This window comes from Cuculus canorus, chromosome 14 (genome assembly GCF_017976375.1).
Source record: "Cuculus canorus isolate bCucCan1 chromosome 14, bCucCan1.pri, whole genome shotgun sequence".
NCBI lineage: Eukaryota > Metazoa > Chordata > Aves > Cuculiformes > Cuculidae > Cuculus > Cuculus canorus.
Genome location: NC_071414.1, coordinates 19636325 through 19650798, shown reverse-complemented (window position 1 = coordinate 19650798; position 14474 = coordinate 19636325). Strand labels below are relative to the sequence as shown.

At 51.0% G+C, this 14474-nt stretch overlaps 1 protein-coding gene across 6 annotated transcripts in view; it reads right to left on the bottom strand.

Moving 5' to 3' along the window:
• ARHGAP26 (Rho GTPase activating protein 26) overlaps window positions 1-14474 on the bottom strand; it is a 200940-nt gene that overhangs the window by 88185 nt on the left and 98281 nt on the right. For all 6 annotated transcript variants that reach the window (XR_008452247.1, XR_008452248.1, XM_054079751.1 and 3 more), the window contains one exon: window positions 4836-4872. Coding sequence is in view for 4 of the 6 variants with exons in the window: in XM_054079751.1 (XP_053935726.1) it covers window positions 4836-4872 (37 nt within the window). In the remaining 2 variants the exon portion in view is untranslated. The remainder of the gene's footprint in view (window positions 1-4835; window positions 4873-14474) is intronic.

Genomic DNA, 14474 nt, shown 5'->3' with positions numbered 1-14474 from the left:
GAGCATAATCCTCCCAAGTAGATGAATAAGCTCTTCCACTCGCTGCTGAGCTCTGGATCAGGAAAGGTCGGGGATTTATTTGCAGTAGTTATATCCAGAAATAATATCTAATTAAATATCCAAAGTGCCTTTATTCATCCTTAAATTTAACTTTTAATGAGCACGAGAAAAGTTTGATTTCCCCTCTTGCAGAAGCATCTTCTCTTTATCTCATCTGTTTATCCAATGACTCAGTTCAGCTACAGCATGGATCAAAGTCGGATTTGTATCTATCGCTGTCCTGGTCCTCACACTTGCACTATGCACCCCAGCAGCAAAGTGATCTGCAGCCCTGAGCCTTGCTCCACTTTGGGTCTGTTTGATAGCAGCTGCAGGTCAGGAAGCGAGGAGAAATGAAAGGGCAAGTGATGGCCTCTCCAAGCTGGAGAGCGCAATGCTCATGCTCGTGGGAAACGCAAGGGCTGTGGTCCCGGCAGCCCTGGATAGAGGGTGTCTGGCTGGCTACAGCCCCATCCTCATCCTTGCCCTCCTCCGTGCCTTGACAGCAGGACCAGCGCAGGGAAATGGTCCAGCAAGATTAACTAAAATATCAGTGCTCCATCAAATCCCCACCAAGCCCTGTCTCCAGCCACCACTCTCAATGCGAGCTGCTGCTGCAGCAAGGCAGAGGCAGGAACGCGTGTGCCGGAGGGACAGGACCCACAGCCCACACTCAGAGGGATTTCAGTCGCTGTGGAGCTGCCTCCTGCCATCAGTTGGGGTCAGGAACCGGGAGAGGGAGGCAGGGGGAAGAGCAAACTCTCAGGGCTGTCACCAAAAAGTATGGCCAACGTCCTTCTCCACACCTCACTACAGGCATCCTTAACCTCCATCCTGTATGTTTAATTCAGCCTCTCAGTCATAACAGGGAGCAGATTCTCGGACTCTTTTATTACCAGAGGCAGTACCTGCCTCAGTTTATGCACCCCAACCTGTTGCGGGGCAAAGCCCACAGCCCTGCCTCCTCCTATTCCCCCTCCCCTGAGCTCTCATTCCTCAGGGGAAAGACATGAAACACCGCACGGGCAAAGACACACGGCACAAGCTCTTCAAACAAGAGCAGCGTTTTGACACACAACTGAGATGCAGCATTCTGTGCTCTAACAGAGAGAGATCTCACACCAGCAAAGGCGATACACATCGCCTGTATTACAGCTGTTGCACACACAACACACTTATCTGACCTTCGCGTTGCATCGTATTTCCAGTGCTGCTGAGCTGGTCTCATCCTGTTCTATTTTTGCCTAGCAGATTATTTCTATTTAATCCATTAATTCCTCTCCTTCACGCTGATATGGCATAGCAGAGCATTGGTAAGGGGGCAAGACAACCGAATCAGCTCAGCTTAGGCTCAGGCAACCTTGCTGACTCCAGTTGTGTGTGTGTTGGTCATGGCACTGCAAGGTCATAGCAAGCTCTCCTGCGTGCCCCACCACGCGTTCCGGTGCCATGCAGTGAAGTGCTACCATGGCTGTTGTTACAAACTCTTTCAAAGGCTTTATGGTATTAAGAGCCACAGAGAAAGGGAGAAACCAAGTAGAGACCAGAGAGAAATGAGGTGTCATGCCTTACATCAAGTCTTAGACTACCAGTGAGCTGCCAAGATTGGGAAATGAAGGTTGCTGGGAACGGTCAAGCCACCCAGAGCAGCAGACGGGGCAGTCGAAGGACTCAAGGGCTGCAAAGAGTTCATGGAAACAAAGACAACTTTTGATGAGGTCCTGAATAACAGGGAAGCAAGTAGGTATGGTAAAAGGAGAAGGAAATGGTGGAGAAGGGGAACAGAAGCAAAGGAGGAGAAGGAGGAAACGAGGAGAAGGAGGAAACAAGGAGAAGAAGGAGGGAAAAGGGAAGTTCTGTACTTTCCCATGCAATAATACACACAAAGCCTAGGGGACTTGTTTCCCAGAGCAGGGCAAGCCCTTCTGATTTACGCCCTAGTGCATCTGGATCCATACAGCTCTAGCAGCCCCTGACGCCCGCTCTCCCCCACCACTCAGCATGGCTTCCTCCCAGCTCCCAGAGAAGATTAAGGTAAATTACCCTGCAGGCTGATGGCCATCTGGCCACACAGCGGGATCTAAAACCCAAAAGCTCTGCAAAATTAGACAGCGGCCAAAAAGTGATCTTGACTACAGCATTGGGAGTCTCTCTCAGAGTGACCCAAGCATGGGAGTCTCTCTGAGTGACCCAAGCATGGGCAGGACGCAGAGGTCTACAGGTTTTCAGGGTCAGGAATTGCATCCAAACTCCACTCAATCACTGCACTCATTTTGAGTGCCTGTAGGAAGCTCCCATATCAGGGGCTGCGTGGCAGAAAGCCAAGCTCCAAATCAATTTAAGCATAGCTGGTGAGGCAAGCAGTTTGCGGCAGACACGGTTTTAATGAGGGCTAAAGCAGACTCAGATGTCGGAACACACCAGCGGCAGCCCCAGCCAGAGGCCTATGTGAAAATAATCACCACCAGACGGTCCAGGAGCGCTGCTACGTAAGCAGCCCCGACACGCTCCCCAAGGTGGGGAAGGAGGGTCAACAGAGCAGAAAAGACAAGAAACTTCACCAAAGCCTGATTATACCCCAGCTTCGTACTTGTCTGGAAAAAATGTGCAGGGAAAAATTTGTCATTTGGTGCCTTTGTCAAAGTCTCGCTATGCTTTGCCAAACTCTGAGCTGCTTTGGAGAAGCACGACTGACGCGTGGGCTGCAGTCACTCCCAGCACTACAAACAAACAACTTTCCAAAGCAGCACAGGCAGCCCAGTGCCATGCTGGGAACCGACACAGGAGGCAACCATGAGAGCTGCCCCCAGCCTGGGGACAAAGTGGCTTCTTCCTCAAAGCCACCGGCCTCCAGCACACCCCACATGGGCATCCAGCTAGGGGTCTGCTGGTGCGGTGATGCGCCCACATACCATGGCCAAAGAGCAGCAGCAGAAACACTCAACCCATTCCAGGCAGCGGGAATGTGGGCAGCACGTCCGCTGGGCTGTGCCACAGGGCCACATCCCACCCTCCTGGCAGAGCATCATCCCACCAGCTCAGCGCCAGACTGAGCGAGACACTCCCCTCCAACACGTACACCCATCTCAGATGAAGCCCAGGAAAATAATCCACTTCCATGCCAGCAGCGGCCACCACAGGCAGCCCCGCGCTGCCTCAGCCTTGTTCTGCCCACACCCCTGCCAATGCGGGCCCTCGGTGAGGCTGTGCACAATAGCCTGGCGGTGAAGAGCCTGGGTGGAGAACCATCACCTGGACAACCCTCACCCAAGCATACCCTGAAGAGGCACCTAGGAGACCTGACCTGGGATCCGTTGCAAGCTTGGCAGCCAAAGACCGGGATTAGACAACAGAAATAACCTCGGGAAATTCACAGACACGCTTTACTCAAGCTCTTACCACCTCTAAGGAGCTGCTGTTCATTTGCAGGATGACTCCAGTGTTAAGTCACAGCCCCATGAGGGTTTCTAGCTGACAGCACGTAAGATGGGAAGGTTTGACAAGCACTTCTTTCAGAAGTAGCAATTACCTCACCAATTGCTTCACCAATCCTTCCTCTCACCCCAATCCTGAATGTTTTCCCTGCTTTTACATCACCCCTCAACAAAATTTAGAAAAAGGTTATTTTAAGATGTTTCTTGAGCCAAATCATCATATACTGTCCTGGCAGAGCCAGAGGCGGGGAGCACGCAGAGCGGCAACAGCTCAGGGGTGGCCAGGACAGTTGAGCAAGCCTGTGCCTCATGAACCTCATTCTGCCTCTCTGTATAAAGGAGAAAAGATGGAGCTGCTCTACAGAGACTTCATATCCAGCTGGGGCAGGAGGCACAGGGTGGATGCACAGATGGTGACATCAGTACCAGCAGGGAAGGGAGAAGCCGCATCAGAGCAGAGAGGAGGAATAAACTGTTTTGTGCAAGGGCTGAAAGGGGTGCAAGGAATGTTATCTACACATTATACCTCTTATTGTGAGAAAAATGCTTCTACTCAAGATGAAAACGCCCTGTCTGAGGCAGCACAGAAATGAGCTATTTGCTAACAGTTAACCCGGGCTGGGCTCCCGCGTGACCCGTGACTCTGAGGGAAGGAGGGAAGGGATCAGAGTTTTGAGTATTGCAGCTATGGCAATTCAAACCTGCTGGGAAATGGCTCAAATAAAGGATCTGAAACACCGGATGTAAGAGCCAGGACCAGGTGCAACTACTCCTCTAGGAAGAGACAAGTGCTTTCTTGATTCAAGTTTTCAATTGTCCCAAGTACAATCAAAAGAGCTTTTTTATTTTTAAGGCTCTTGTTGAAAACCCTGATTAGTCAGGGCCTCCTTTCTCTTCATTTTGCTCCAATTCCTCCTTGGAAAAGGCACATGCACCTTCCACACTCTGGTTCAGAAAGGAGAGATGGTTGGTCCAAGATGCCACCTGCACCCCTTGGCTCTGCTAAGTGCGAGAAGCTGTTCCTGAGGCACATCAGCTCCCTCTGCACCACTGCTGCGTCCTGGGGACACCAGGCTCTGAGTGGGCAGGAGGGGACACACCCCAGAGTGCCAAGGGAATGGCTTACAACCGCTCTCCATGACCTCAAGTCCCACCATGAATTTTCTGCACCAGTTCCTTGCTGGGTGCTGCATCCAGCTCCTCCTCAAGCCACCCTGCGGTCCCGACGCCATGCGCCATCGCCCCGCAGCCCCGGCCCAGCGCAGCACAGCATAGCCCAGGGTCACCACAGCTCAGCCCCTCCTGCTGACCCACCAAAGTCTGCCCACCACACAGGAGTCTGCCTTGAAAGGAAATACTCACTGCCTTCGCTCTGGTTGTCCTTGTTCGAGTTGTAGACCTGTAAAACAGAAGCAGAAAGTCGTATGAAGACCCTGGGACTGCCGACATGTCTGCTGTCACCCCAACTGATGTCTGCTATCAGGAGGATCTGCCCTGACCTCCCCCAGCAACGAGGTCCCCAAAGACCCCATAGCCTTCAGCATCCAAAACACCAGGTTGTCACAGCTGTGGAGAGTTGTATTAAAATAACAACTAGGACAGGTCTTAAACCAAGAGGATGGAAATAGGATGGACTAGGTGAAAGCAGAAACTAAAGGGGCTTTTAAACAAAACAAAGGTAGCCATTCCTCTCCTCTATGCTCTTCTCAAAGATGCACATAAAGGATATAAACCTAGAGCAAAGCAGACAATTCCTTCTACATCTTAGGGCTTCACAGTAACATCTGGTAGGTAAAACGCAGGCAAGGAGTAGTAAGCCACCTTCACTCAGAAGCACTCACAGCCTGAACAAACAGGTCAAGCAAAGAGAGGAAAAGAAACGTCATTAATTTGGAGAGGACCTGAATGGCAGAAGGATGAGGCAACAGAGCCTCGAGAGATCCACCCTCTGGAGGAGCACTGCAGCTTCAGCCCAGTGCTCTCCAGGGTTCAGATACCAGTGTTTTGCTCCTGTCCCGGCCACAACAGCCTGGCTACTGCAGATTAAATTAATGTTCCAGTGAATACAATAAAGAGGGGGGAAACAACAGCAGAAGGCTTTAATCGCAGTTTGAGGGCAAATTAAAAGCCTAGCCTAATGAAAACTGTAGCTGTAAGAAGATCAGCCTTCAGACAGAGTGTATTTCTCTAGCCCAATAGAGTAAAACATTTTAAAATAACCCTTCACCCACCCAGAGCCTCAACAGAAATGCACACACCCCGTGCTCCGTCAGCATCTCAACTGGAGCTGAGCATGGCCACATCCATTCACACAGGAAAACTGGGCTGTGTAGGCTGTTCAACAAAGCCGGCAGCGTGCACACCCTTCCACTACTGCAAACAAAGCTGGGAGCCCCCTTCCCCCAGGAGCGAAGCGCGGGGGACTGATTTGATCGTGTTACCTCCAGAAATAGCACATGGGTAAGGAAAGTTTCCAAAGGCAATGTTGATAGCAACACATAAGGCAGCAACAGCCAACACATCTCTGCAATCAGGCAGGCGAGCGTTTCTCAGCCTTCCCACCACGGGTTCCCAGTTGATGACATTAACACCGAGGACAGACATTCAGAAGCTGCCTTTGGGTGTGAGGGTCTGTCCCTGCTGTTGGAATTTCCCCCGGGAGCTCCGGCAGAAGCACGAGGCTGGGAAGCTGAGAGCCTAATATCCTCAAAGGATCAGTGCCAGCAGCAGCCGGGCACACACGGTGTTGACCACAGCAGACCCTGCCACCACGCTCACGCTGATTGCCCCAACACCACCCCAGTATTGAATCATGGAATGGTTTGGGAAGGAACCTCAAAGCCCATCCAGTCCCACCCCTGCCATGGGCAGGGACACCTCCCGCTGGATCAGGGGCTCCAAGCCCCATCCAACCTGGCCTGGAACCCCTCCAGGGATGGGGCAGCCACCACTGCTCTGGGCAGCCTGGGCCAGGGCCTCAGCACACTCATCACAAAGAATTTCTTCCGAATGTTCCCATCACCCACACCAGAAAACTCGCTAACAGGCCATGTGTCACATGACACGCCACCATTAGGCCACTTAAACAGACGCCTTCCTCGGCAGCCATCCAAACACAGGCTATTCCTGCGCCCTCCTGCCCATCGGCCGGCGAGCTGACCTCGCAGAGAGCCACCAAAGCTGCAGCTCCACAGACACTTCCTTGGTGGTGAAGCAGACATGAGCATCTCTCACCCCACACTCCAGCATGGGCGGTGAGCTGACGGAGGGAACTCAGCATTAAAGAATGAAACGAACCTTTTCATTTGTCTCCTGCAGGTTTATCTGGAACAGAATGAGACCTGTCCCTTGCTGCCATCCACCACAGGGTCTCCACCAGCTGGAGGGCAGCAGGATGGCTTGTATTAGCTCTGCCACCCAGGACACATTCAGGAAGGCACAAATCCAACGACGTAGCTCAAAACCGGGGATTTGGGCCGAGACTGAGTCCTTAACACTACTTTTCCCACTCATCCTGGAACATCTCCCAAGGAGGACCTCTCTTTCCTCTCCCCTTCCCAGGGCACCCAGCTATCCAGCACAAGACAAAGCAGAGATTTCTGTTTGCAGGAGAAAAACTATCATCCCACATCTGGAAACTGGGGGATGATTCAGCAGCAAAAAGAGCTGTAGTCAGCAAGTGAGTTTTCCTCCAGGAACAGCGTTTACATCAAGAAAATAAAGTAAATGAAAAGAGGGAAGGAAACCATCAGCGGACTCCTCAGGCAGCGGTGCTGCCTAGCAGCCCTGACCACGAAGTCAGCTTTCCCTAAAGAGGTTTTTCTCTCCAGCTTCAGTACCAGGACTTGCTGAAGGGACCAGGGAGAGACCGCTTGGGGTAACTCTTATTCAAAGGTTGGCCGCCACACAGCCCTTCCTTGGGATCACACACCGACTCCAAGCTCCGCACTGTGCCCTGGCTCACCCCGGACATGCAGGTTAACGCCACACAATAAAAAGGCAATTGGAAAGCAAGTGTCTAAGAGTCGGGTCACCCCGGCCCCAAGAGGTCCACCCAGACTCCCCTTGATCTGAGGCTGCGGTCCCAGCCTGGCCACTGCCCTTGCCGAGCGCACACCACCTCCTGCGCTCGGGACATCAAAATGTTTTCCATTTCTTCTGTGTCAGCCCAGGTTTCAGTCACTCACTCTGGCACCTGATGTGTTCCTGGCGCAGATCCGCTATCTCCTGCCCTTCTGCCAGCGGCTCCTCTGCCAAAGCACCCATCACGCAGCTCCAGTTATGGCACAGAGCACATCAGCCATGGGGAAAAATGTGCCTGCCTGCATATTGGCTCTTCCAGTTTGGTTACGTGAAACAACAGAGAAGTTGTTAATCATCAGAGACTGCTCTTTAAAAAAAAGAGGAAAGGACTGACAAGGAAACACGATATGCTTGTGCAATTAATTGCAAAGCATGCACACAGGGAAGAGGAAATTTCAGGCAAAGGTCAACTATGTGACCATAAAACAAGCAGATACCGTCATCCTACATCCATCTTATTAAGGACAACCCTTTTATCCCCTGTCAGTGTGCTAATCCATTAGCACCACTCAATAGCATCAAGGTTTTAACCAAGCCCCAATTCTGAAATATCATTTCCTTTTCCAAGAAAAATATCACTTTTAAAGATAAATCCTTTTCCTATACTGCCTCAGGCCTTTTGAACAGAGAGATTTTTTAGGGTAAGAGAGAGAGAGTTGCCAAGTTTGGTGAAAGGTTTGCCCTGTAAGGGGTCCAAGAGTGACACTCCTCCAGTGCCCCAGGGGCCGTCCTCTCCCCGCAGCCACACCGGGCTGGCCTGGCCCACGGGGACCACCTGGGGTCTTGGCCCAGCAAAGGTCATGCCTGCCCAGCTTCGCTTCACCCATATTAATATTCCACTTTTTCCAAATGAGCCTTGAAAATATGCAGGGCTTAAAGCACAGGGATGAATTGAAGATGAAGCCATACGCAAGTCAGTCAGTTGATGGACCGACCTTCCTCCCTGCAAGGGGCTGCTGTGTTTTAAAGGGTTTTTTCTACACATCCCACCCAAGGTCGCCCAGAGCAGTGGTGGCTGCCCCATCCCTGGAGGGGTTCCAGGCCAGGTTGGATGGGGTTTGGAGCCCCTGAGCCACTGGGAGGTGTCCCTGCCCATGGCAGGGGTGGGACTGGATGGGCTTTGAGTCCCTTCCGACTCAAACCATTCTGTGATTCTATGCCGGCACGGGGCTCTGACCCCTGTGCCAGCGCAGGGACAGCACGGCTGCACCTCGCGGGGTAACAGCATTGAACAGACAGTGCACGAGAGGCTGCCGAGGGCAGAGCCGGGCAGCTCTGCAGGCACACACAGCAGCCGGGATGGAGCCGGGCCATGAACCGCCACAGAATATGTGTGTTTGTATGCACACACCATTTCCCTGCTGCTAACACAGCCTGGGGAAAACAGACCTAAACCCTGAAAGATTCTCATACAGCAAAAAGCTTCTTTCACTTTTCAGCATCAGTCACTGTCGAAGAGTAGGAAAGTTGAGAGAAGAAAGCATTTGCTGAGAGGGGACAGGCCCATGTCCCATAGACTGTGTGGGAGCAGACTTGGGTACAAAACTCTCAGGATTGGGGCTAACGACTAACCCCGAGACAAATCACGACCATGCAGCACCCCAGTCATCCCAACATCACGCTCTCATTAATTGTTCCCATTTGATTGTATCTTCAGAACTAAAATATCTTTACTAGGAGGTTTCAGAAGTGATACGTATTGAAAAAATACCTGTTAACGGATACAAAACTTGCAGACTTTGATGCCTTGAGTGTAGTTTTCTAAGTGCACATTGCAGTTAAACACCCTGAGCAAAACCTTTTGTTGTGGAAGCTACTGCTGCTTAATTTCTGAAGAATCACTGCTATTTGGAGGCTCAAAACAAGAGCACTAAAACCTATTATTGAACAAGTCTTAGATTCACTTGCAGCAATCTAGAAGCATAAACTGTATAAGAGCGCAACAGAAACAGCAATTCATTATTATTTTGAGATGTTTCTGGAAAGTTCAAATCCCCCCCAACACTGGCACTAGGCTGAATTATTAACTCAATATTTAAGATAATTTATCAAAGCACAAGTTGATTCTTCCTAGTGAAATATTTCACCAAATACACAATGTGTTTTGCAGAGGAAACAACTTCACAGAGAGGATTAAGAGGCCTGCAGTGCTCAAGGGTCTGCGAGCTGGAACATACAGCCCAGGAAATCGTGGCAAGCCGCCTGATCCCTTGGTGCCGGCGGGACGAGCCAGACAGCACCTTGCTTCCATCCTTCACACAGCCACACTGACTGCCTTCCCCTCAATCCACGTCTCCAACAGCATAGGGACCAACGTACGGGCAGAAGCAGCGATGCCGTACCCACTCCAGTCCCTCCTCAAACTCCTTTCTGTCATTACCAGATATAAACACCTACACCGGAGCTGTGGATAATTTAAAGATAAGATGGATTTTCATGATCAAAGCTGTGGATAATTTAAAGATAAGATGGATTTTCATGAACAAAGCTCCTCTAACAGCCACCATCCGTAGCCTAAAATACTTCTACAGCCACCATTCACACCCTGATGCTGTGTTCTGCTCACACGCAGGTCAACAAAGAAGAATCCAACCCCGGTTTTCCAACTTGATCCTAACTAAAACGCATGCAAAGGGCAACCGGGAATTTGGATTGTTTGGGATGAAACTGGATTGTGGGAAAAGAAAAGCAAAAGGAAGTAGCTGGGCTTTGGAATGGGAACTAAGAAAAGGCGATGTTGAGTAATTCAATGTTTACGTTCTCCTGTCAGGGTCTGCACTGCCTGCCCGTGATGCCCATTAACCTCCCCAACAAATTAACTGTGTTTTCATTGGGCAATCGCACACGTGCCCACATCTTCTCCATGAAGGCTCTACATCTCACACACAAAGCAGTGTTTAATTCAGAACAGCCCAGCCTAAGCTGCATCCCTTGGAGGTTGCAGTGTTCAACACAGTTCCCAAAACCTTTCAGGTTCCAACACCAGTGTGAAATTCTGCCCAAATAGCTACTCCAGAGGCAAGAACTGCCCAGCTTCACAGAGGTGGGCGACCAGTGACTGACCAACGGCAGCCTTAACCAAGAGCAGGGCCAGCAGCCCTGCTTTGGAGGCACAGAGGAATCGCCACTCAAGAAGGAACCCATTCCAATCACCTCATGTCCTTGCCCTGGCATGGAAGATTCCTCACCTTTTACTCCCCTTCAGCCCAGACTTTCCATCTGGACTAAACCTACTGCCAAAATGGGCCAGCGCTGCCAGATTCCCTGGGTCTCCCTGAGGAGCACGGTGTTTGTAGAGCCCTGAGCAATAGGAGGAAACGCTGCAGTGTTATGCAACTTCCTTCTGATTCATACTCAGAAATCCTCACAACAACCACAAATGAGTTTTTCAACTTCCAGCTCAGAAGATGCACAAACCAAAAGAAGTATAAATAGGAATCATTATATTCCCTCAGAATCGGTAGTCCAACTGGCCAGCCAGCCCAGGCCAGGTTGTGAAAACAGCGGCAGGGGGTGAACAGACGCTTTACGTGGGTGTTCTGCAATGTTTCTGTAAATGCAATGGGAAAATGGGGTGAAAGCCAGCAAGCAGCACGGAGCCCAGCCACTCAGACTGACTCGGAGGGTGCTGGGCAGGTGGTGTCTGCAGCACCTGCACATCTGGAAGCTGCAAAGCAGCCGCTGCACAAGGGCTCGCTCAGCCCAGCAGCGGGAACTGTGCACTGGGACTCTTGCACATCCCTCTTCTTATCTGTTCAACTGCCCTACATTGGGGACAACAGAAGATCTGCTGGGAACGAGTCTTTTTGTCTTTCTCACCTGAACACCAATGATGCACCTGATCCCTTCCCACAATGCAGATCCTGAAGCCCCCGTCCCTTTCAGAGTACAACAGAAATTAAAACACATCAAGATGGGTCCTGGAGAATTTGTTTCCAATGCTGTACAAAGAGCTCGAAGCCTGGGAGTCAGCAGTGCCTGGACAAATGTCCTTTTAAGATAATGTTGCACAGAGAGGCCAGAGAGGGTTAACTCTCACACTCAGTCCAACCTTTGAAAGAAGACAAACCCCGCTCTGATGAACAGCAGGCACTGTAAATGATGACAAACAGGTTTTGCATGGAGATTTTGGGCAACTCCAAGTGACTTCAAGAGAGCAAAACCTGAAAAAGTTAATTACTGAGCATGCTCAGTTTAAAAGATGTTATGGCATTTCTTTGTTTCTGCTGTTTTTACCACCAAATACTCCATTATTTCCACAGCAATTCAAGAGAAAAAGAAAGTGAAAAAACAGCATCTTCAAGCCCAATTTTAGCATATATGGTGGCACATTTTCTCTGTGACAAATATAAAGACTCGCCTCCCCACTTCCTAAGACAGCTGTCGGACACAAGCACTTTCAAGGATTTCTGAGACAGGGCAGTCTGTGGGTTACCCACCTCCTCTGGCCAGGCACATTACTGCCCACTTTTTATTTTCATGGGGCTATTACTGTATTTCTGTCTTCTTTATGTTGCTGCCAGAACTGGCCTTCATGAAGACAGGACCTACCATCCTCCTCCCCTCCCCTCTCTCGGCCACACAGACCACAAGCACCTTTCACAGAATCTTGAATGGTTTGAGCTGGAAGGGACCTCAAGACCCTTCCAGTCCCACCCCTGCCACGGGCAGGGACACTTCCCACCGGATCCAGTTGCTCCAAGCCCCATCCAACCTGGCCTTGAACACCCCCAGGGATGGGCATCCTACCCCCTGCAGCAACAGGGAAGGGGGAAAGAGGAGCAAAGGAAGGAAAAAAGGAAGAAAGATAAAATCAAAGGGCAAGATCGGCACAGGTCCATACCACGCAGGGCAGGATCCTCTGCACCTGACGCCCCAGCAAGCTTGGCACACGGTGGCAGAGCTGCTATGCTGGGATGCGGTCCAGCAGCAGGATGCCAGTAAAGCACAGCGCAGGAAGGCTCATGTACAAAAAAGCAAATTTCCTTGTTAAAAGCAGGACACCTGGCAACCTTGATGAAATCAGCCCTTGTTTCTGGCTCTGCCTTATCAACTCTGTTCTATTTCTGTCCAAGAGCCAGGTTTTCATACTACAAGCAGGATCTTCAGAACTAGACTACACTGTGTTGTGGCTAGAAATAACCTTCCTTGCTCTCTGAGCCAGAGTGATATAGATAGGAGCAAGATCTTTTCCAGCCCACATCCCTGCAAATCTCCCTGCAGGGGGAGGGGAGGAAAAAATATGCCTTGCTTCCCAAGTGAAAGACTTGGCAGGGCAGCAGAAACCCGCTGCGAAATGCTGGTTTATGTCATTCGAATGAGGGCTGTTCATTTGGAAGAGGGTGGCCCAGGGTCCCTGGCAGCTCGCTCCTTCCTTCCTTTCTTCCTTCCTTCCCTCCCAACCTACTGTTCAGCGCTGAACTAATGCATTGCAGCCGGAGCCACCCCCTGCTTCCCTGTCTTCCTCTCCTTCTCCTTCCTTCCAACATAAATTTCACCTCGGCACTTCCACCGACGCCTGAGCCTGATTGAAAGAAAAAAAAAATATCTATCAGAAGTGAAGCATCTGGGGGCTTGAATCCTCCACATGGGTCTTGCTCTTCTGTCTCTGCAAGCTGAACTAAATGATGGTTCTAATTAAAAACAACCCCACATTTATTACAAGTGCAGGCATTCCCAAGAGCCTCCGGAGCCGAAGCCACCCGGGCTGCCCGCCAGCCATCTGGAGTGCTGAGCTCAGCGCACTTACACAAACTGCCGTGCTTGTCACCCAGGGAAAAACCACCTGGGCCAAAGGAAAAAACCACCATGGTCAAACTATGGACCTGCCGTGTCTAAATGTTAAAAGGAGATCAAGCAGCAGAGAGTTTGGGAGGAAAAACTCAGGGGGTAGGCAGGAGCAACAGGGAACAGAGAGTGTTAGATACACAGCAGCCTCTAGAATAATGTAACTAAGGGTCACGTGACTTAGCAAAATACATTTCTGGAATCACTGAAGTGCCTAAAGTTTCAGAGAGCAGAGTTTCTAAGCCAGTCCAGCACAGCAGATATGTTCAGATCACTCAAGTGGCTGATTAAAAGTGAAAACTTCTACCAGTTTAACAGCTTCCCGTAAGTTTTCTAGGATGCTTGAGCAACAGCTCACACATCCTCCGCTGCCAGCTCTCTGCGCTGGAGCCCAGCCAGCTTCTCGCTCTCCCTCTCTCCCACCAGCACACACGCCCTTCCTCCTTTCAACGTCTCCTGATGAGCAAGGAGTCTGAACGCATCAAAACCAACCTAATTTTAAATGACAGTGTCATCTTTCTTTTTAAAATAACTGTAACACAGACATGCCTCGTGCTCCTCTGTGAAGAGTTTTCACTCTGCCCAGTTGCTCTGAACAATGGCTGGTTGCCAAGGCTGCAATGCCTTGGAAGCGAGACCACTTTTCATCCTCCTTTGCAGAGCTGCTCGTGGAGGACTCCCTTGGTCCATGTGTGCCGCAGCGCAGACCATCATGGGGATGCCCAGGCTCTGGGAAAGTGAGAAGTAAGGGGACCACGATCCCATCATCACCAACCCTGCGCTCCGCACCCCCGGGCAGCTGCAGAGATGGGTTCCTGGGCTGCAGCGCAGGGCTCACAGTGCCCCTTCACCTACCTGGTGCTGGGAGCTGGCCCAACGGAGACCTAAACAGTCTGAGTGCCCCCCCTCCAAAACCACAGTGGGACAACTATCCCTTTCCAACCTGAAATTCCATCTCCCTGCGAAACTACTCACACCCCAGCAGCACCACGAGCATGCACAGCACTCCCGAGGAGCATTTCTGCCATGTGGCATCCAGCAAATGCTGGTTGAGAGACGGTGTGGGGCATGTCCACTCCGCATGCTGGAGCTGCCCTTCCCGGCAGTGCCGTGCCCAGAGCCTCCCTGCTC